General features: G+C 39.9%; 1 protein-coding gene across 1 annotated transcript; it reads left to right on the forward strand.

Moving 5' to 3' along the window:
• The first annotated feature begins 1,392 nt into the window (after positions 1-1,392).
• On the forward strand, positions 1,393-24,029 carry COL1A1 (collagen type I alpha 1 chain). The gene is made up of 51 exons (XM_069751454.1): positions 1,393-1,654; positions 3,358-3,549; positions 3,744-3,763; positions 3,872-3,907; positions 4,279-4,371; positions 4,463-4,531; positions 4,725-4,769; positions 4,882-4,935; positions 5,861-5,914; positions 6,356-6,409; positions 6,666-6,719; positions 6,807-6,860; positions 6,954-6,998; positions 7,371-7,424; positions 7,519-7,563; positions 7,787-7,840; positions 8,104-8,202; positions 8,284-8,328; positions 8,453-8,551; positions 8,767-8,820; positions 8,904-9,011; positions 10,095-10,148; positions 11,632-11,730; positions 11,866-11,919; positions 12,023-12,121; positions 12,211-12,264; positions 12,938-12,991; positions 13,087-13,140; positions 13,717-13,770; positions 14,524-14,568; positions 14,893-14,991; positions 15,301-15,408; positions 15,620-15,727; positions 16,056-16,109; positions 16,200-16,253; positions 17,127-17,234; positions 17,334-17,387; positions 17,504-17,557; positions 18,317-18,478; positions 18,992-19,099; positions 19,427-19,534; positions 19,996-20,049; positions 20,138-20,245; positions 20,877-20,930; positions 21,018-21,125; positions 21,255-21,308; positions 21,421-21,528; positions 21,626-21,899; positions 21,997-22,187; positions 22,318-22,560; positions 22,726-24,029. The coding sequence occupies exons 1-51, from the start codon at positions 1,573-1,575 to the stop codon at positions 22,870-22,872; spliced, it is 4,335 nt and encodes a 1,444-aa protein (XP_069607555.1). The 5' UTR covers positions 1,393-1,572; the 3' UTR covers positions 22,873-24,029.

Consider the following 24,029-nt stretch of genomic DNA (forward strand, 5'->3'; position numbering starts at 1 on the left):
ATAATACAATCTATTCATCCAGACCCCTTTTAGAAGTCTTCCTGGGAGGTTTTCTAATGCAGAAACTTTTTCAATCAAATCCATGAACAAACCGACACCACAGAACCAGAACTGATCACTAATGGTCTGACACACCCCAAAAAAACAGTACGAAACCATGGCTGGCCAGACATTTTATGTATAAACTAGAATCACAACCCCAAAACCAAAAACCATCAGCAAGTGAATATCCTCAAACAAAAAAAATCTAAAAGACCCAATGCAAAAAAAAAAGAAAGAAAGAAAAAATCCCATTAATTCTATATCATTGTCTAGAATGGAGTATATGGTTCATCGAGCAGTCACTGCCGGCTAAACATACACTGCTCCCTATAATTGCTGCCTGTAGAAAAGAAATGACATATTTCATATATCATTTTCAAGCGTCCAACGTGGCTCTTCTTAAACAGAAACAAATGTGAGCCACGACCAAAAATAGAGAGGAAAAATAAAGGTTTCCTATAGACATCTTGAATATATACATATATATATATATATATATATATATATATATATTGTTAAGTCTCACTATTTTGGGGGGGGGGTAGTAATAAATGTAGCAGATCTGAGTTGGTCATTCAGGTGTTTCTGCTATAAGGCTTTACCTTGTGTTCCTATATAACTGACACACTCAGATCTGCTATATCTTATTTTAACAGGACAATAAATAAATGGATAATTCAAAGAGTATATGAAAAACTATCTATATATACAGAAAGAAAAGTGAATCAAAATGAACCCAGTCATTACCCTACATAAAATGTTTGGCAACTAATCTACTGGTCATTTATACATTTTATGAATATATTGCGCTTTTTGTGAGTGTTGTGCAATAGACTTTCTATCATTGCTAGCTCCACGTTGGCGGATGAAGAAGAGCTGGATCTGTCATTTCAATTTCTTACCAAAATTTAATGGAAAACTGGAGACATATTGTGCTATTTCAAGGTGAATAAAGTGACCAAACTCAGCTGTGCTACATCTGACAAACTCATTTCTGCTGCAAATTACTTATGAAAGAAAAAACAAGAATTGACCCTAAAAAGTTTGAGGAATCTTAAGGTGGTCTGGGACAGGTTGATATCAAAGCTGGGTAGCCCGGATAGTAATATCGAAGGTATGGGAAGCCAAATTTTGGTTCCTCATTAAGTTCAATGTGAAAGACAAAGTATCTTGTCTCGGCTAAGAAAGCCTAAGCTAGAATAAGACTCCTCAGCCTTCTGCGCAGGGAGGAGCTGCCTTTGTTTGAAGTCCTTTTTTTTCCTTAGGAGTCTGTGCATAAGATTGGTATTGGTTAAAGGGCTGGACCAATGTTCCAACCTTAAAAAAAGGGGATAGAGAGTGCAGGATCCCAGGACCCCACCTCTCAAAGTGGAGCATAGATATAAAAGGGGACCCTGTCCAGCTGGGACACAGTAGGAAGTTTCTGCTGGGGTCTGCACTGGAGATATACCACTAAACCTACCCCTGTATGACTAGGACCTAAGAAGATCTAGACAGGACCACAGAGAGTCTACATGTCTGATTGTTGACATGTTCAGCTTTGTGGATACAAGATTACTGCTGGTAATAGCAGCGACGATCCTAGCAGCAAAATGTCAAGGAGAAGATGATGGTGAGTTCAACTTTTGTTATCTGCTGTGGTCTTGGATGGTCACCTACATCACCAAGGATGGGTGCACCTGAAGGGTCCATAGTAAACTTCTCAATGTTATAGATATAATGCAACCTGATGCTCTCCAGATCCTGGTGCAATGCTGGGAGTTATAGTTCCACAATGAAACTTGCGTGCCTATGCATCTGGAAAGCTCATTTTTGCAACAGTGGATATTAGTTCTGAATTTTACGTGCATGTATTTAATGGGTTAAATGTATGTAGAGATCTATGAAGAACCAATGTGAAGTGGGGGGTGGGATTCCTCCTAACCCTCTTTTCCTGTATGAGTTAATGCATTGTTTTTATTGAAAACATATTATCTCACAAGTTCTCTGCATGGAAATTGGGCTGGAGGGACAGAAAGTTGCATGTGGCTTTCATTACACTCTGTTTAACTCATCAGGTGGGGGGGGGAGCTGGATAATAAAATATGGTAAGGAGTGATTCATCTGGGATTGTTAACAGATTCCAGTATATGGAAGTCTAGACATAACTTCAGAACTCCAGCATCAGGATGCTTACTTACCATATTGGTCCAAGCTACTACGCTGCTGCCACCTGGTGGCAACTATAGACATTTCAGGGAAGATGCAAAATCTATTGTGTTCCATCTATCACAAGTGTTTCTCCTTTCACCATTATAATGTATTTATTATTATTTTTAATTAATGTCTGGAAATCCTACAAAGGATTATCATACAATGTTCTGTTTTTTATTTCTTTTTACGCTTTATTAGTGTTTCCTGCTTATGTTGAATCGATGCCACCTAGTGGTGCTAGAAAGTATAGCAATGACATTAATGGGTGCGGTGCGAAAAAAAATGTATATATCTTAAAACTTTTGTTTAACACCTGCATGGGGATTTTAAGTCATTTTTTAGTTGTTTTTACAATGTGTTTATTCTTTTAGTTATTTTTAGGAGAATTAATTACATTTTTTTTTATTATTTATTTATTTATTTATTTTTAATCTTTGACTGTTTTTGGTAGCTGGAGACAGTAAATGTATATATGTCAATTCTGTTCTTGTGAGATGATCTTCTCAGCCCTCTATTAACATTCCACTTGTACCTGAACATGCCTCGTCCTGTACATCCTCATCTGCTTGAAGGCCACGGTTTCCGCCTCCAGCACAGGATCTCACCACCAGCCTCTACTCCCACCCAAAACATTTTCACCTTCTCAGATTCCATTACTCCTCCTCCTCCTCCTCCTCCTTTTCCCTCTGCCCTGAGCGCAGCATTACTGTATTCCCCCTCTTTTGTCCCTCATGGATCAAGACCCGTTATGATGCACATTGGTTTGGAAGAGACCCTCGCCTGGAAAACACAGATCTCTTCCAAATATTTTCTTCGGCTTCCTCCTCCCACCCTCAGTATTTTTGGCAGCTTTTACCCTTGTCACTGAGTCTGGCTGATGGGAACCAGATGATGGTTTTTTTCTCTTGTTTCTTGCTTTTAATCCAGATGTAAAAAAAAAAAAACCAGCTGTGCTCCCTCCCCCCTTGCACTTTAACCCCTTGCAAGTTAATGTAAAAGGTACTTTTCATGGTTTCTAGAGGAATTATGCTTCTCTGCCGGTGGGATTTCATGCTGACATTAGATTGTCATGGTCTACGTCGTGTGCGTTCTACACTAACATTGATCATAATGTCGTTGCAGCCATCTTTTCTCAATGCACCTATGAAGGTACTAGGTATAATGACAGAGACGTATGGAAACCTGAACCCTGCCAGATCTGTGTATGCGACAGCGGAAACGTTCTTTGCGATGAAGTGATCTGTGAAGACATCACCTGCACAAACCCAGAAATCCCATTCGGAGAATGTTGTCCAGTATGCCCTGACTCTGATTGTAAGCAATGAGATAAACATGAGGGATGGTGGGCAATGTAGGCCTAGAATTTACAATGTCATGTTGGTTTTCATAGCAAAACATCCTATAGAGTAAAAGCAACAGAATAAGCATAGCACATTATAGCGATACATGTACATTGACGCCAATATCCAATAATTAGTAACTGAACCCTCTCTCTTTCTATCCAACAGTCTCAGAAGCTCAAGTTGAGGTGAGCCATGTTTTGGAGAACATCTAATGTATAATCTATTATGTTTTCACTCTTCTTGAGTTATAGTTGCATCCTTGTCCTCAACATTTTATCCTTTTCTTCATTTAGGGTCCCAAGGGAGAGACCGGCCCACAAGGAGAGAGGGTGAGTGTCAAGAGTTTAGGCCAAGATATCGCAGTTGGTCATATCTTGCAGTGGTCCCTGAAAATATTAATTGACATATATAAGCTAATGACATTCATGTCAAGGCTGAGATGTTTTGCCCTTTAAGCAGGTTGTTACCTGCAGGAATCTGATCTCTGCCCTTGGAGAGTTTAATTTTGTTAAGAAATCCCAAGTGCACAGCTCAGGATCTCTACAGTTTGTTAATTCTGTCCAGACTTGTACCTAAGACATTCCACACTTTATGGAACAATAACTCTTAGTAATTACTTCACGGCTCTTATGTGTAGGGAGTCTTGCTGTTTGATATCTTAGTATCTTCTCGTAATTGGGCATTTTTTTTTTCTACAAAGGGACTACCTGGCACACCTGGCAGAGATGGTATTCCCGGACAACCTGGACTTCCTGGACCCCCAGGCCCTCCTGGTCCACCAGGCCTTGGCGGAGTAAGCATTCTGCCTCATCATACATATTTTACCTCCATTATGGCTGACCAATCTTCACATCTAACTATGGTACCTCTTCTCTCCTCTACAGAACTTTGCTCCTCAAATGTCTTACGGTTATGATGAGAAATCAGCTGGTGTCTCCATGCCAGGCCCAATGGTAAGAAGCCACTAAATTGTATTTTACATTTGGTACAATACTTCTGAAGGAAAAGGATGTCATAATCATATCATAGTACATCAAAGTATCGATATTGTGTATCTTACATTTATGGGACAGAAAATCCCTGACTTGGTGTTATGGTAATTGAGGAGACCTAAAATCAAGTTGACTTCTTTTTCTTTTATTTTAGGGTCCAATGGGTCCTCGTGGTCCTCCTGGCCCTGCTGGCTCCCCTGTAAGTATTTTCAAGGAAGCTACATTGCTAGTAGACCTCATGCCAGCACTAGGCTTTGAGTGGGACATATTGTAGAAGTTATCCAACCTTGCTCCTCTTTCACTTTTTATAGGGACCTCAAGGTTTCCAAGGACCCCCTGGTGAACCTGGTGAACCCGGATCTGCTGTAAGTATCTTTTTACACTCTAGATTTGGTGCTAAAGCTCTTATGAAATTGTTATATCCAAGTAGATGCATCAGGCCTCAACCAATATCAAAAGGCAATAACTTTCATGGCCTGTTGCTATGGAGACAGCCACATGGTGTCAATATGGTGCCATATGGAGGTAGTCCATTGAGTTTATATGGTGTCATATCTATGCAGGTAGCCACATGGTGTCAAAGTGAAAAAGAAAGTGATACCATGACTGGAGAACTAATGACCCCCTTAACATAGTTTGTTCCCATGAAATAAAATATAGGCTAAGCAAGTTAATTATTTGCTATTTAGGCCTTGTTCACCGACTGTCGGTAAAGCCTTAATCCTAGAAAAAAAAGATACATTCAGCTCACCCTTTAGATGAATTTCCTTATGAGTCCAGGAAATCTTGAGCACGGATTTGCGTCTCTGCCAGACGCCTAGAGATGCACATGTGGAAAAAAGGGAATCCAGCTCCAAGAGATAAAATCACTTAGCTTTAATAGTATTCATTTAAAATAAAAATAGGCTATAAGACATACAAAAACCGGGTATACCGGAAGGAGAGTGCCTGTATATACTGTACGCTTTTCGAACACACAAGTGCTCTTAGTCTCAGTTAGCTCTGGCCAGGCATTGCATCAATTTATACAAAGATTTGGATTTTATTTGTATTAATATAGTCTTTTAATTTTTAATGAAGGCTTCCCTGGCATAAAGCCCCAGCCATAGAAAACAAGGAAAAACCTAGAACATTATATTATGCCAGTATAATAGCTTAATAGAGGCCCATGGGCATGGTACTGGATATAGGGCCTGGTTATAGTGCACATAAGGTTGACCCAGTTTAAACCAACCAATGGACAAGTTTTACCCCAATATTTTGCCTTAATAAACATATTCTCTTTTTTAGGGTGCTATGGGACCCCGTGGACCCGCAGGACCTCCAGGAAAGAACGGTGAAGATGTAAGTATTGGAAATTGCAAAGGAGAATATATAAATTTATTTTGATTTGTATCCACTTAGGAGTCTAAAAAGAGAGGGTATATTTATTTTTATTAGAAGCACAACTTTTATGGATTGGTAATCCCATCTTCTAAAGTCATGTTTCATTCAGAATGTTAAAATTAGATAAGGTTATTTACTTTGGTTATAGAGAAGGTATTGAAGCCTATGCTTGAAGAACCTGCTTTAAAGTAGGCTTCGGCCAACTGAGCTTTTCCAGCTGCATTGCAGGCTGGCGCAGTGTTATATTGGCATATTCCAATGTCCTCACTAGCTAGGCCTCGGGTATTGTAGTACATGGGTATTATAATTACTCAGCAAAAGGGGGGAAACTGTACCCAATGGTAGAACATTGTGGCCTTCTCTGTCCATAACCTGCCTTGTGCCTTGTTTTTCCAATAGGGTGAAGCTGGCAAACCCGGCCGCCCTGGTGAACGTGGACCCCCAGGCCCACAGGTAAGCATATCACATAATTTTAATCCTTGTAAAGGTCTTTCTTGGAGATAATAAGATGGTATCTGGCACCCATCTGAGATATATTTATTATTAACATCACAACAATTCCTATAAGGGCCCAAGAAACTGTGAAATTAATTTATTGAATGTATTGAAGATTAGTTGGTGGCGAACATATTATTAAGTCATATAGGACTTTATAGTCATTATCGTATTATCAGAGGCCATGCCTAACATTCTCCCAATTACATTTCAGGGTGCCCGTGGTCTCCCAGGAACTGCTGGTCTTCCAGGAATGAAGGGACACAGAGTGAGTTCAACATCAAAGCATCATTCATATGTTTCATCATCCTCCAGAAATGGTGCAAGATTTCATACATTTCTTCTCCATACATAGGGTTTCAATGGTCTTGATGGTGCTAAGGGTGATACTGGTCCAGCTGGCCCCAAGGTATGTTTATCTTATACAACACTGTAGATAATGGTCGTATGACCAACAACTTAACTATGGAGGTCTTAATATGTTATTCTCTATATGTTTTAGGGAGAACCTGGTGCACCTGGTGAGAATGGTTCTCCTGGACAAGTGGTAAGTAGTATTTCTTGTAAAGGGGAAGTTGAAAGTTTTAAGGTAGTAAGGGCACCATAACACCACAATCCAGAAGATAAACAGAAAAACAAACAGCATTTTGATAATTAAATAGCTATATATATTAATTTGGTATACTTGCAATATTTATCATTGATGTCTATAGATAGAACATGGGTGGGTGAGGGGGCTAATGTTGGATAACTAGGCCTAAAACCAATGCATATGGCTGTTCTTATGTCCATATGAAATAAGTGGTAATGCCAATGAAAAGAAACTTAGGTCAAATGGGAAACATTAAAAACCAATGCAATATCATGTGTAGTATTGAGCTTGTAGACAATCATGGGATTTTATCCTACTCTTATGTAGGGTCCTCGTGGTCTCCCTGGTGAGAGAGGTCGTCCCGGAGCTTCTGGCCCTGCTGTAAGTATATTGGTACTTACCTCCAAAACCCAAATGGTGTACTGAAGAATCATATAAGAGGTGTTAATGGGAATAATTTTCTTCTCTTCTCTAGGGTGCTCGTGGTAATGATGGTGCTCCCGGTGCTGCTGGTCCTCCAGTAAGTAATCTTAGATTACTATGAAGAAAAAAAAATTCTATGATGGTCTCAATTTTTATAAATCTAATGGCAGTTAAAATTAAATGGATGCACCTGTCCTGTTAGAGTACACCAATATAAGGACCGAACCTCATTAGCTATTGTTATTGAGGATTTTCAGCACTTGAGAAGGAAGCAAATGTGTTCTGCTGTGACTTACCAATTTTATGTTCCATTATTTTAGGGCCCCACTGGCCCAAGTGGACCTCCCGGATTCCCTGGCGGTGTTGGTCCTAAGGTAAGATTTAATTCACCTGCAGAGAGCACAATATTTTCAGAATTGAATCTCTGTTTTGTAAAGTAATTGTAGATATATGGCAGGTTACTATTTAAGTTATATACAACTCAAAATGAAACAAAGTAGTGTAAGCCCGCCATATCCACCAATAGTTATGTTCATTATGCGCCAGCTAGACACACTTCCGGTCACATAATCCACATGTTAGAAAACTAGATAATACAATTTATGCTCCACAGTGACCCCTATTCTTTATCACATAGGGTGATGCTGGTCCCCAAGGATCTCGCGGTCCTGATGGTCCTCAGGGTGCTCGTGGTGAACCTGGTGCTCATGGCCCAGCTGGTGCTCCCGGTGGTTCTGTAAGTGTCCTTGGCATCTTCATACTCAAGATTCTGTAATCATCAGGACATATTCAATGACTGGTGTTTTCTTTATTTTAGGGAAATCCTGGTTCTGATGGTCAACCTGGTGCCAAGGGTGCCACTGTAAGTAATCAAGATTGTTTTTCTGTTTAACCACTTTCATACTGCACCCCTTAGTACTACCCACCAACAATTCTGTTGTATTGTTTAATCATCACTTTATTTCATGTTTTTTTTTATTATATAGGGTGCTCCTGGTATTGCTGGCGCTCCTGGTTTCCCTGGTGCCCGTGGTGCTCCCGGACTTCAAGGCCCTGGTGGGTCTCCTGGTCCCAAAGGTAACAATGTAAGTATAACACAAAACATGTCCCTTTTGGGGTCTTGTGAGTACATCTTCTGAAAAGCTCGATTAAGTTAATTTAATTCTGCTTTGTGATTGCCAATGCCTGACTACATGTAGTCTTAGTATTTAAATACTGAAAATGACCCCTAATTCTACATGGTGTGAGAACTACATTTTTAAAATTTGGTCTAAAATGTTATTTTATCTCTACTCTATAGGGAGAACCTGGTGCCCCTGGAAACAAAGGTGAACCTGGTGCTAAAGGAGAATCTGTAAGTATCATCTTGATCTTTTTTTAATTTAAATAGATCTAATCATAATGGAACCAAAATGCTAACTTCTTAATCTTCTTCAGGGCCCCGCTGGAGTTCAAGGACCCCCAGGTCCCGCTGGCGAAGAAGGAAAGAGAGGATCCCGTGGAGAACCCGGACCTGCTGGACCTCCCGGACCTGCTGGTGAACGTGTAAGTGACCTAAAAAGTCTTATTTGCCAATTTGTCCACCTTGTCAGAATTTTTGTTTTGGACTTTTAGGAGTTCCCAATAGAACCAATACATACTGACCATTTAACTTTCTTCACCCATCTTCTCAGTTACTTCATAGATTCACTAGTTAGTAGGACCTACAAAAATATAACTGTATGGATGAAAATTGTCTACCATGAAATCTCATTCCAAATAAACCCTAAGGAAACCAGAATATTGGTTCATAATTTTGAATATGTAGTTTATAAGATGAACGTTTTTAAGAAATGGTAATATTTCCAGACTAATATCCCTACAAGTATTGGCTGTATACGTTGCTTTTATAAATCTACAGTGAATATTGCAAAAACCAGCTGGACATGTACAGAACTAAGTCAATCTTGTGGTATTCCACAATATATAGTCTCAATATTTTAGGGAACAATTCCCAGCTGATCTTCTGGTTTAGAAAAGTCTGATGACACTAGTATGTTGAGAGATATGGCCTACAACTGTGTTCAGTCCAAAAAAGTACTGAGGGAAATAATTTCTTAGGCCAGTTTGTTAAATGGCAATATTATCATGTAAGGAACAGGGATGTCACTATTTCCTGTTGAATTTATTGGCTGTCTTTACTCTAGAAATTTCAATCCAATCCACAATATGGCTGCCTTCATATATCAATTCAAGAACAAGGATCTCAGATCCTGTTTATTGTTTTGTTTCATGTATGGGAATGATAATATATACAAAAATGCCTGGTTATCTCGTGTAACATCATTGGCTGGATCTGGATATAGTGGCATTCTTGAGATGAGGTATTATCTATTTGGCCGTTTATTAAGAATTTCTTACACTCATATAATAGTATTGAGCTTTGAACATATAAGGATGGTGGCCATTTTCTCAACCCTACTTCATGATTCAGAGTCTTAAATATTTTGTTTGACTTATTGATGGATCTTGGGCTCTGGTTTGTAAGAATGGGCTTAATAATAGATTTTATTTCTCTTTTTATCAATCTTATTATTCTATGTCTACCTTTTCAGCAACATTTGTTTGACCATAATTTGTCCTCAATAGGGTGGACCTGGAAGCCGTGGTTTCCCTGGTGCTGATGGTGCTGGTGGACCCAAGGTAAGACGTCTCTATGGACATCTTAATATTAATATTAAGTTACGTCAGAAATATAGCTACATTGAGTGTCCCACTTGATGGGAAGATGTAAGATTTCAAAGATAGTTGACAATCTACAACTATTACATAATGTATATGTGTATGTGTATACTACACACTGGATTGAATGGTAATGCCACTTGTTGTAGACATGATACCTCGATTTTTCCAAAGCGTTTGATACCGTGCCGCACAAGAGGTTGGTACACAAAATGAGAATGCTTGGTCTGGGGGAAAATGTGTGTAAATGGGTTAGTAACTGGCTTAGTGATAGAAAGCAGAGGGTGGTTATAAATGGTATAGTCTCTAACTGGGTCGCTGTGACCAGTGGGGTACCGCAGGGGTCAGTATTGGGACCTGTTCTCTTCAACATATTCATTAATGATCTGGTAGAAGGTTTACACAGTAAAATATCGATATTTGCAGATGATACAAAACTATGTAAAGCAGTTAATACAAGAGAAGATAGTATTCTGCTACAGATGGATCTGGATAAGTTGGAAACTTGGGCTGAAAGGTGGCAGATGAGGTTTAACAATGATAAATGTAAGGTTATACACATGGGAAGAGGGAATCAATATCACCATTACACACTGAACGGGAAACCACTGGGTAAATCTGACAGGGAGAAGGACTTGGGGATCCTAGTTAATGATAAACTTACCTGGAGCAGCCAGTGCCAGGCAGCAGCTGCCAAGGCAAACAGGATCATGGGGTGCATTAAAAGAGGTCTGGATACACATGATGAGAGCATTATACTGCCTCTGTACAAATCCCTAGTTAGACCGCACATGGAGTACTGTGTCCAGTTTTGGGCACCGGTGCTCAGGAAGGATATAATGGAACTAGAGAGAGTACAAAGGAGGGCAACAAAATTAATAAAGGGGATGGGAGAACTACAATACCCAGATAGATTAGCGAAATTAGGATTATTTAGTCTAGAAAAAAGACGACTGAGGGGCGATCTAATAACCATGTATAAGTATATAAGGGGACAATACAAATATCTCGCTGAGGATCTGTTTATACCAAGGAAGGTGACGGGCACAAGGGGGCATTCTTTGCGTCTGGAGGAGAGAAGGTTTTTCCACCAACATAGAAGAGGATTCTTTACTGTTAGGGCAGTGAGAATCTGGAATTGCTTGCCTGAGGAGGTGGTGATGGCGAACTCAGTCGAGGGGTTCAAGAGAGGCCTGGATGTCTTCCTGGAGCAGAACAATATTGTATCATACAATTATTAGGTTCTGTAGAAGGACGTAGATCTGGGGATTTATTATGATGGAATATAGGCTGAACTGGATGGACAAATGTCTTTTTTCGGCCTTACTAACTATGTTACTATGTTACTATGTTACTACAGGAGCTGATATGGCCACCTCTAAGACTGTGACTTAAAAGTTATATTCTTTCCTGTATCTAAACATTGACTTTTGCTCTAACCTAGGGCCCCCCTGGTGAACGTGGTCCCGTTGGTGCTGCTGGTCCCAAAGGATCTAATGGCGAGTCTGGTCGCCCTGGTGAACCTGGTCTTCCTGGTGCTAAGGTAAGAGATTATACCAGGACATAACACAAAAAGCCAAAGAGGGCTAAAAGCTTTTACTAAGAAAGAAAACATATGGAACTCTGTTTACCAGGAGAATACAACTTAACCTTGTTTCTTTCTGCCCTCCATTTCTAGGGTCTGACTGGTAGCCCTGGTAGCCCTGGCCCTGATGGCAAGACTGGTCCTGCTGTAAGTTGTCTTCCTTCTCTTCCATAATTTAATCTACTTTAGATATACTTAACTGATTTTTGCATTCTAACCTGTGATTTTTGTTTTCCTGACTATGAAATAGGGTGCCCCTGGTCAAGATGGCCGCCCTGGACCTCCTGGTCCACCTGGTGCTAGAGGCCAATCTGGTGTAATGGGATTCCCTGGTCCTAAAGGCGCTGCTGTAAGTGATTTTTATTTATTTTTTTCAGTTCATTCACAGTTTTAACTGGTTTGTAAAATGTGTTTAATATATTTTTCTAACTTCCATAGGGTGAGCCTGGAAAGTCTGGTGAGAGAGGAGTTGCTGGTCCCCCTGGTGCAGTTGTAAGTATATCAAATATTACTTTTAGTCAATAATCACCAAAAATGCATCATATCTTCCAAGATTCAGATAATACAGTATACCAGGGGTGGACAGACATTATTATAACGCCATTTATTCCATGGCGCTTTACATGTGAGGAGGGGTATACATAATAAAAACAGGTACAGTAAACTTAAAACAATACAAGTCACTGACTGGTACAGGAGGAGAGAGGACCCTGACCGCGAGGGCTCACAATCTACAAGGGATGGGTGAGGATACAGTAGGCGAGGGCAGAGCTGGTCGTGTAGTGGTTTGTTACATGGGCTCTTTGCTGTGTAATGATGTGTCTATGACATAAGCTGTTTGCTGCCTTGGGGATGGAAGTGGGCTCCCTTTATCTTTTGGGCTCTGTGCATTTGCATAGGTTACACCAGTGGTATGTCCACTTCTGCCAGATATACGATAAGAGGCTCATTACTACCACTATCTCTATGTGAGCTTTCTCCATCTATCCCTCCTCCAAGCTGCAGTAATTCCTAACTTCAGTAATTATAAGTCGCTAGCTACCGACATCATATACCAATACCATAACCTAGGAGTCACTCCAACATTGTTAAGCAATTAACTGAAGAGTAGCTTGTTAGCCATGTTTAAGTCTTCATTCATAATGATATTCTCTGCCTCGTTTAGGGTGTCCCAGGCAAAGATGGTGAAGTTGGTGCTCAAGGTCCCCCTGGCCCTTCTGTAAGTATTATTATTTATTATTATTGCTCAATAATATCCATTGAGTATTGGTTTTGCAGCAGATATAACTAACCATTGCATTTATTCTTTTGTAGGGTCCCGCTGGTGAGAGAGGAGAACAAGGTCCCGCTGGTCCCCCTGGATTCCAAGTACGTTTTTTACATAGAGCATAGCAGTAGTCTGTCCTTGATTTCCAGACCATTGTCCATTGACTTTTATTACAGTCATAAGGTGGACATACACCTTAGTAAGCTGTCGTCCAATGTCTACTTTTCCCAACTCTCCATTCTCACTTTGGCCGAGTGTGCATACATTCTCAATGAGAAGTGGGAGTAAGCTGATGTCATACACCCTAAGTGGCAGCTTAGCTTCCGTGAATTCAAAAGGAGCAATCATGTTGAGATTTAACATACCTAACCATGCTTTCACTTAACATTTTCTGTTGTGGGAGAGTTAAGATACTATCATACACATTAGTTGACTGGTAATGCCAAAATTGGGAGGACCATTTATCTAATATATGACCACCTTACATCTGAGCTTACAAAGCTCAATTTAGTTATTTACAGTGGATGAAAATAATGCCTCAACTCTTTATGTAGTCATATGATTGCAGCACAATACATCCACCTACGTTTATACTAATAGTCCTGGAAATTAATATTCAGCAATTTACAACTATACATTAAACCAGTAAAAGTCAACATTATTTTTACTTTTTTTAGGGTCTTCCCGGATCTCCAGGTGCTACTGGTGAGAGTGGCAAGCCCGGTGAACAGGTGAGGATATACATATAGATAAATGAAACTGTTGTCATTGTTTGGAATACCAATAATGGGTTTGAATTATTTAGTCACCAATTTGGTGTCGCAAGTGAAAACTATATCCAATAAGTATTAAGATCGACAAGTCATAATACATATTTTATTATCATTATTATTAATTATTTTATAAATGCCATTAATTCCAAGAAGGTGTACCCATGAAAAAGGTTTGAGTAGATAATATCAGACAAAAATCAAGTACAAAACATGGACTAAGTAAAAGACAGACTGGTTCAGAGAAGGAGTACTTTGCCCTTGAGGGTTTGCAAACAACAAAGGAAGAGGGAAAAACTAAACAGATGAGGGTAATAGCAGTTTAAATGGCAGTGACGTGTAAAAATGGTCTGAAGACATGGGTTTTCAGGTTGTTTTTGAAGGTTTCAAATATGAGGAAAAGTCTTATCAGTTGGGGGTAACAAGTTCCAAAGCATTGGGAAGTACAGGAGAGAACTTGGAGATGGACATGTGAAGAGAAGCTACATGTGGGGATGTATCTAGAGATCAGCTCAGATGCATGGGAGGGGCTGGCTGTAGACAGCCATGTATTATATAGTGAATGCTCCAGACTATGGGTAACCATTGGAGGGATTGGTAGAGGAGGGCAGAGGGGAGAGGTCGATTGCTAAAAAAAAACCCTTTTGGATTAAATTTTAAATATTCAGTCACTTTTGGATTTAATGATATTAACATTCAACTTTTTCATCATAGGGTGCTCCTGGAGATGTTGGTCCTCCTGGTCCTGGTGGCCCAAGAGTAAGTATCATACCTTAATACAGAAGTCTTTATACATTGACTATGACATTGATTATGTAATGCCCAATAGTCAGTTCTTTTACTGGTCATTCATTGCATAAAAGCAGTTACAGTAGTCTAAAATAGTAATATGTAGTATTTCACTATCAGATAAGCATTACTCTGATGGATAATGTCTGGTATATTCTATAATATTAGGCCTGACAAATATTAGTAGGAAACTCTGCTTAGTTTAGACTACAATGAATTATTAGTGATAGACCACTCTTAGTATGTTTGCCATAAATTTGATCATCTCATGCTTGCTACCTTTATCTTATTTAGGGTGAAAGAGGTTTCCCTGGTGAACGTGGTACCCAAGGTCCTCCTGGCCCTCAGGGACCCCGTGGTTCTAATGGTGCTCCTGGTAACGATGGTGCTAAGGTGAGTTTACCTTGACATGACCACAAATGATGGCGCAGAATTTCATCTTCAGAGGCCTGGTGTTCAGTAATGAATGACTGTAATAGTCAATGTAGACATTTAGAACATTGATTCATGTTAGGTAAAGAGATAAAAACATAAAGTGGACTGAAATTGATTTGGATTGATTTCTTCATGTAAGCCATTAATGAGCCATTATATATTGGCAAATATGGGTAGTTTAGTCAATTTTATCAGTTTGTAAGAACCTTCATGTGCACAAATTCTAAGTTTAGTTTGTCATGTGTTCTTATGTTTTCCTTATAATAGGGTGAAGCTGGTGCTCCAGGTGCCCCTGGTGGTCAAGGATCCCCAGGACTTCAAGGAATGCCCGGTGAGCGTGGTGCTGGCGGTCTGCCTGGTGCTAAGGGAGACAGAGTAAGTGCCAATGCATGATTTGATTTCTATAGAGATACGGTATTTGAATATTGTATTTAGTTATCTAATAATGCCTCATTTCGCCTATCCCTTCTACAGTTTCATCTCCTGAATTGCTTTCCTTCTATGATTCTCAAATTTATTTGTTACTACTCTATTTTACATTACACTATGTTTCATAGTCCTTAATTCTCTCCACTACTTCTTCCAGGGTGATCAAGGACCTAAAGGAAGCGATGGTGCCCCTGGTAAAGATGGTGTTAGAGGTCTAGCTGGCCCAATTGGTCCACCCGGCCCATCTGGTGCTCCTGGTGACAAAGTAAGTGGAGTCTTCCCAGTGATCAGGTGTTACACTTATGCAGGAGTAGTCCCTAGCCAAAATCTGTATACAATACATTGGAATATTTGGAATCCGTCGCCAAAAATTAAATGGATACAAAAAATTGTCCTACACCAGACAAAATTTAGTTTTCCATGAACAATCTCTTCTGGTTATAAAAACTATCTTTCAGTTCATACGTACTAATAAGGAAAGATGATATTTCCCTCTTATCCCGTGTCTGTTATTAGGCTCTATTTTGTAGTGGGACATGGTTATACTATTCCAATATTCATCACTGATAATAACCCATTGTTCCTTTGCACAGGGTGAAGCTGGTCCCTCTGGCCCTGCTGGCCCCACTGGTGCCCGTGGTGCTCCCGTAAGTATCTTCTGTAAATATCAGCTGACCACCACCAATTTCACAGTCGTGTAATTCCTTATGACAATGGTCTGCCTATTTCTCCCATAGGGTGAGCGTGGTGAGCCTGGTCCATCTGGCCCTGCTGGATTTGCTGGTCCTCCTGTAAGTATTCAAGATATATTTTTTGGGTTCTTCCACACATCAAGATATTATTATTGTCACCAATTTTTACATAGAAAGATATACGTTCTTTTTCATTATACCCAGTTGAAGCTATTGCAAATAGGAGACAAACTTATCTACTCCATTTTCGTGAATTACCCTTAACGTTACTTCAAGATGAACATTGTCACTCATACTGTAGATCTGAACCCTTTCTGTTAATGTCATTGTCCAATTGTTATGGACAGTGGTGGACTTGTATACCAGGGGCTTTTCAGTAAAATTGATTCTGGAGGCCCATTTTTATGCTACATGCAAATATCATTGACCAGAGATGAAGGATACTAATTAATTGAATTCTACTTTTTTTATGTAATCCCAGCCTGAGCTTCCATAAAATATTAAAATTGGTAATTTGTTAAATAAATGAGATGCTGTATGCTGCCTTTGTCTGCTTTTTGTGCATCCAGTGCACTGTGCCATGCACTGCTAATCTGGGGGGCCCACTCATGCACAGAGGTCCACCGGAAGGTTCACCTGTTCCCTATGGGTCATTCTGAACTTGGCTATAGACTAAAAGTTTGTTCCTTCATCAGAATAGTTAGATGTAGCTAATTAACCTCCAAAGAATTTGTTAGTCAGTTTTGAATACAATGTCACAAAATTCCCAAATATCCGAATTCCAATCCACAGACCCAATTAATAAATCTATGATAACATCCATACAGGTAAAGCCATGTGGGCTTTACTAACTGACCCCATATTAAATTTAATGTTTCGACCCATGCAGGAGTCTTTGTCAAGCATAATATTTTATGGTCCATTAAGAAGTTACGGTAATACTCTTGCTTACCTGTACTTCTCTCTCTTTAGGGTGCTGATGGTCAACCTGGTGCCAAGGGAGAACAGGGAGACAATGGTCCCAAAGGTGATGCTGGTCCTCCAGGCCCTGGTGGTCCTACTGGTGCTTCCGGCCCTGCTGTAAGTTCATTTGTAGATACTTTAAACCTATCAGTTAATGATTATCATTTTTTAATATTTAAAAATTCTTGATGATATGTTTGCTTTGTCTTTATATAGGGTGCAATTGGTGCTCCTGGTCCCAAAGGTGCTCGTGGTACTGCTGGTCCTCCTGTAAGTATGAGTGGACTAGTAAATCCATTGATATATGTTCTTTTGACCTAATGTCTGCTTGAACCACCTTTATCTTGTTTAACCCTAGTTTCTTGATGTGTCTTTCACTTTTGTAGGGTGCTACTGGTTTCCCTGGTGCTGCTGGACGTGTTGGACCCCCTGGCCCATCTGTAAGTAGCACCTTTGACCATGGCATTACTCCAATGTAATAACTACACATAGAAATATATAGATTAATGTTGATAATGTCTAATATATGTTTCACATACACTATTGCATTAGTGATCAAAACTTAAGGTAGTGGTCATACTTCATATTACCTTTATAATAGGTAACGTTATATATAATAGTTATATAGGTTGGAAAAAGACCTAAGTCCATCAAGTTTAATCTTTTTCTACCAGTTATACATTTTTTATCACTAAATTTTCTACAACCCACAATGCTATTTTATGTGTACTGAGGAAATCATCCAGCCCTTTTGTAAAATATGTCATAGTGTCTGCCATTACTACCTCTTGTAGTCGGCATTCCACAGTCTGACTACTGTAAAGAAACCTTTCCTATTTAAGTGTCGGAATCGCCTTTCTTCCACCTGTAATGAGTGCCCCCTGGTCCTTAGTATGGTCTTTTGTAAGGAATAAGTTGTGTGCCAGTCCTTTGTATTGGCCACACATATATTTATAATGAGATCTCATCTGAGATGTGGTTTTCTAAGCTAAACAAGCCCAATCTTTCCAACTCTCATCATATGAGAGGTCTTCCATCCCTTGTAATAATCGAGCTCCTCACCTTTGAATTGACTTTAACTTCTGAATATACTTTTTAAAATGTGGAGCCCAAAACTGGATCCCATATTCTAAATGTGACCTTACAAGTCATTTATAGATGGTTAACAATACATTGACAGTAGTCCAAATAAATTTTAGGGAAATGCTGGACCTCCCGGACCACCTGGCCCAGCTGGAAAAGAAGGACAGAAAGGAAATCGTGGTGAGACTGGCCCTGCTGGACGTCCTGGTGAACCTGGAGCTGCTGGACCTCCTGGACCCTCTGGCGAGAAAGGTTCTCCTGGTAGTGATGGCCCTGCTGTAAGTGTTGCCCTAATTGTGCTGATACCAATTATTTTTTTCTGTAGCAAAAATGAAGCCTGGATTGGTAAAAGCATAGAAAGTACCATATGTTTTTTGTCTATGGCATACTTACTATATAGTGCATAAATACCTTGTCATAATGTGACCAAATGAACAAGACCATTATGCATAGAGATTTATATAAAATAATGAAAGTGTTATTCCCATCTTATATACAATATTTATGACATATCCTTGGGATTTGCCATAAATGTCTGATAAATGCAGGTCACTCTATTGGGACTAGCACATATTTCATCAATATGGTCTCCAAAACCAATTTTGCCGGTGCTATGAGTGAAGAGGTGGCGTACATGCACAGTTCTCTCTCTTCTCTGTTATGGGAGTAATGGAAATAACCAAGCATGCTTGCTTAGCTATCTGTTCAATGGTTATGACATTTCCGAAGGAAAGTGATTTTTTCACTGTTCATGATACATTTCTGAAATTTATCTGATCTTGACTTTGTAGGGTCCCCCTGGTATTCCTGGACCTCAAGGTATTGCTGGAACCCGTGGTACCGTTGGTCTTCCCGGACAGAGAGGAGAAAGAGGTTTCCCCGGTCTTCCCGGACCCACTGTGAGTATCATATTGATATAGTAAATAACACATCAATAGTTCATAAAGATTTCCCATTCTTGTAGGCCTCGACAGGGGCCGTGTAAATTATGTTACATCAAAGTTAAGCCACTCCCTTCAAAATGGGAGAAAATATCAGACAATTGTTGAGTATTTCATAGTATATTTTCACCACAATACCACATACTGTGGTATATATTTATCATATACTGTATATATGGATATGAGACCCTCACACCATACTTCAGTATTACATTACACATGTGCATCCCCAGTAACCATGTAATCACACTCATTTCATTTGTTTTCTTTTACCTTACCTTTTAGGGTGAACCTGGTAAACAAGGCCCAGGTGGTCCAAGTGGTGAACGTGGCCCCCCAGGTCCTTCTGGACCCCCAGGCTTAGCTGGTCCCCCTGGTGAACCCGGTCGTGAGGTAAATCTTTTATGATATTATTAAATGTGTACATTATAGAATGAATACTCTTATTTCCAGACCAACATATTAGGGTTATTATTAGTAGCTCTATTACTTGTCCATGTATCCTCTAATTAAGTATTCGACAAAGTGCAGGGGATGTTTATGACAGTCCACCTTAAGACTAAGGAATGAGGACCATCATGGCTAGTACAATATTGTCAACCTGTTTTATCAAAACCCAGCTTGGTTTGGGTAATATACATAAGAAAGAGACAGGTTTCAATAATAAAAAATAACATTTGTGACCACTGGTATGACACACATAAAATGAAGATATTTGTCATCTTAGTAGCTGTAAAAGTTATACCAAGAACCATGGAGAATCATGGAGAACCAAAATGACCTATGTTCTTCTCTGCACAAAATGGGAATTTAAGGCAGCTCATCTTCACATACAATCTGTTCTTCTACTTTAGGGCTCTACTGGATCTGAAGGTTCTCCTGGTCGTGACGGTTCTGCTGGACCCAAGGTAAATACCACCAATATAGCAACATTTGTTCAAATAACTTAGTGTAATAACAAAACGTTCCTTAACTTAATAATTTCATTTTCTATAGGGTGATCGTGGTGAGAGCGGACCTGCTGGACCTCCTGGTGCTCCTGGTGCCCCTGGCGCTCCCGGCCCAGCTGGCCCTGCTGGAAAGAGTGGCGATCGTGGTGAGACTGTGAGTATTCCCTCTTATCTCAATTTATACCATTAGATAAGAACTAGTGAGTAAGGACTACTGGTGTTGGATCATAGTTTTATTAGTTGCAATACTTACATTTTAGAAGTAGGATGCTACATTTACTAGTGAACATAAAGAAAGTCTTTGATATGTGTAACCAATCTAATTAAGATAGTGAAATCTGGCTTATGCATAGCTATAGGGAGAGCAGAGGAAGTAGTTGCACCAGGTAGTGGTGCATAAGAAGGCCCAAAAGCCAATCTGCTACATTATAAGTCTCTAGTATAGCACATGGTAAGATGAGGCCCTGTTACATATATTATGTGGCCCAGGAGCTGCAGGTTATACATCTGAATTTTAGGGCATTTCACCATAGTTTAAAAAAGGAATATCTTAATATTTAACATAGTTCAATGTTCTGTAGTCTAATAGTCATGTGGCTTCTATAATCCGTTCCGTTCAGGTCCCTTAGTAAGATTTTGAAGGATTTCAAAAACACAAACTCATGCAAAGCCACTCTGACAAATTGTAAAACAGACTACTAACCAAAGATATTGGGTTAGCTTTGAAGATGCTGACTAGCTAAGCATATTCCTAATTTCTTACTATGTTTTCTTCTTTTTTTTAGGGTCCCGCTGGTCCTGCTGGCCCCGCTGGTCCTGCTGGTGTTCGTGGCCCTGCTGTAAGTAGCCCTATTTACCACACTTGCTTCAATTTTCAACACTTTTCACATACACTTCTCAGATAACTGATATACTGTCTAATTTAGGGAGCTCAAGGAGCACGTGGAGACAAGGGTGAAGCTGGTGAACAAGGAGAAAGAGGCATGAAGGGACACAGAGGATTCAACGGTCTTCCTGGCCCTCCTGGCCCCCCTGTGAGTATTAATGGTCAATAAATAATAGATTAGAATACATGAGGAGTTTAGTCCTCATAGCTGTTCCTTTCTGGGTCTTGAATGTTTAAAATTTGAGTTTCATATAGAAATAATGAAACTCTATTGCAGGGCTCCTCTGGTGAACAAGGTCCATCTGGAGCTTCTGGTCCTGCTGGTCCAAGAGTAAGTATTATTTTATTACAATTCTCCATCAGCACTAGAAGTTAATCTGTGTAGGTTAAAAATATGAGATAACTACAATACATATGATTAACTGTGTGCTTATAAATTATAGGGGCCACCTGGATCTTCTGGCAACGCTGGTAAAGATGGTGCTAATGGTCTGCCTGGTCCCATCGGTCCTCCTGGTCCACGTGGTCGTAATGGTGATGTTGGTCCTGCTGTAAGTATCCTTATTTTATTATTCATAGACTGGTCAAATTATATAGTATAATGTTTCACTTGACTAAATCTTCGACTTCTGCTGTGACATATTTTAGGGTCCCCCTGGACCTCCTGGTCCCCCAGGTCCTCCTGGCCCTCCCAGTGGTGGATTTGACTTCAGCTTCATGCCCCAGCCTCCTCAGGAGAAATCTGATAGACACTACCGTGCTGATGATGCCAACGTCATGCGTGACCGTGATATGGAGGTAGACACCACCCTCAAGAGCCTGAGCAAGCAGATTGAGAACATCCGCAGTCCTGAGGGTACCAGAAAGAACCCAGCCCGCACCTGCCGTGACCTGAAGATGTGCCACTCTGACTGGAAGAGCGGTAAGACAATGTGGCGATGATGATGCAGATATGTCTTGACCATACCCATGCATGTACTTAAAAGATATCATAATGACATCCCTCTTCTTTTACACAGGTGAATACTGGATTGACCCCAACCAAGGCTGTACTCTTGATGCCATCAAGGTCTACTGCAACATGGAGACTGGAGAAACCTGTGTGTATCCAACTCAATCCACAGTTGAACAGAAGAACTGGTACACCAGCAAGAACCCACGTGACAAGAAGCATGTCTGGTTTGGAGAGACAATGAGTGAAGGATTCCAGGTAAGCATGAGCATAATACAATTCAATAGAATAGGGGTCCTTAGTAAAGGATTACATCAGGACCAAACCATTTATCCGGATGTCATGGCAGACAAATAGAAAGCATAACAACCATTTTTTTTACTTCTAGTTTGATTACGGCAGTGAGGGATCTGACTCCGCTGATGTTGCCATCCAACTTACATTCCTCCGCCTCATGGCCACTGAAGCTTCTCAAAACATCACCTATCACTGTAAGAACAGCGTGGCATACATGGATCAAGAAACTGGCAACCTGAAGAAGGCCCTGCTCCTCCAAGGCTCCAACGAAATTGAAATAAGAGCAGAGGGCAATAGCCGCTTCACATACAGTGTCACAGAAGATGGCTGCACGGTAAGTAAAAGTCAGGACATGCAAACCTTTAGTGCCAAAGATTTAAATATATTTCCCAATTAACCTGCCCTACTACTGTAGAAGGTGGACTTGTAATACACCTAATTCATTCTTGTAATATATTATGGAAAAATAATCTACTAATAATCCTTATTTCTTCTACAGCAACACACAGGACAATGGGGTAAGACAGTCATTGAATACAAAACATCAAAGACATCACGCCTGCCCATCACTGACGTTGCACCCATGGATATTGGAGCTGCAGACCAGGAATTCGGAATTGAGATTGGACCAGTCTGCTTCGTGTAAAAACAAAACACAAATATCAGGACAGGAGAATATCTCATGCGGACTTGAAATTGTTGTTCCTCTCATCTCTAAAACTTTTCTTGTTTCCGTAAGCATTACACAAAAAAACAAACAGATAGTCATGCTTTGAAGAACATCTCTCAAAGGACAGACCACGCCCGTGTGTTGTGTTCACGGGATGGAGATTTATCACCTCTCCTATTTGCTGTGCCCCTGCTTACATTGGCCTTTCCAGAACCTTGAACATGTCCTTTTCCCATTGGAAAAAAATGGAAATTATGACTGTCCCCGGATTTGAGATGATGAGATTCTTGGATCGATGATCCTAAAGTAGAAGAGGAGTAAACCAGATCATTTCATGTAATGCACCTTTTTTAAGAAAAAGAAAATGTTTTTTTTTTGTTTTTCATTTGTTCAGGTGGCAAAAAAAAATAAATATGAAAAAATAAAATTGAAGGTGTGTGGAGAGTGTTTTGGAATCATGAAAGACTTGGGTATTGTCCTCTGGGTGTGAGTGTCTTCTTTCACTGCTTCTCCATCATTCTTGAAATTCCTCTTCCATGCTAAGCTTCATCCTTGTCATACTGAAGGTCCGACAAACAGTTTAATATTGATGGTTCTTCCAGTGTTAGAAGGGTGAGCAGTGTAGAATATTAATGTGTGTTTATTTTTCCTGAGACTACCTCACTGTTGTGTCCCATTCATTTGGTGCTAAGGTCTCACTGCTTCTTTGATGGTCTTTTCCATAATAGCTTCACTTTTTGGTGCTAAGCAATAGAACAGATCTATTGTCCATATTTATCCCCTGTCCCTCCCATAATCAAAGGTGCTATTTTCATTCCATCTTACCACCTTCTTTAAACCCCTTTCCCGTGAACACAAGGTTATATGGTCCTGTCTGTATTGGTGTAATTCTCACCTTCTTGTTTTGCCTCGTCCTCTTTGTCTTCACCATTGCCTTTTCTTGCTCTCCTTCTTCCTCCTTCCTTTTTCCAACTTTTTGTCCAAACCAAAACTAGACAGTGATACCATGGGGTTTGAACTGAAAAAAAAAACCAAAGGATTTGTACCTGTTTTGTTATTGTATAATAATTTGAGATGTTTTTAATTATTTTGATTGCTGAAATAAAGCATGTGATATGGTCCAAAACAGTCAA

Source organism: Ranitomeya imitator, chromosome 2 (assembly GCF_032444005.1).
Source record: "Ranitomeya imitator isolate aRanImi1 chromosome 2, aRanImi1.pri, whole genome shotgun sequence".
Taxonomy (NCBI): Eukaryota; Metazoa; Chordata; class Amphibia; order Anura; family Dendrobatidae; genus Ranitomeya; species Ranitomeya imitator.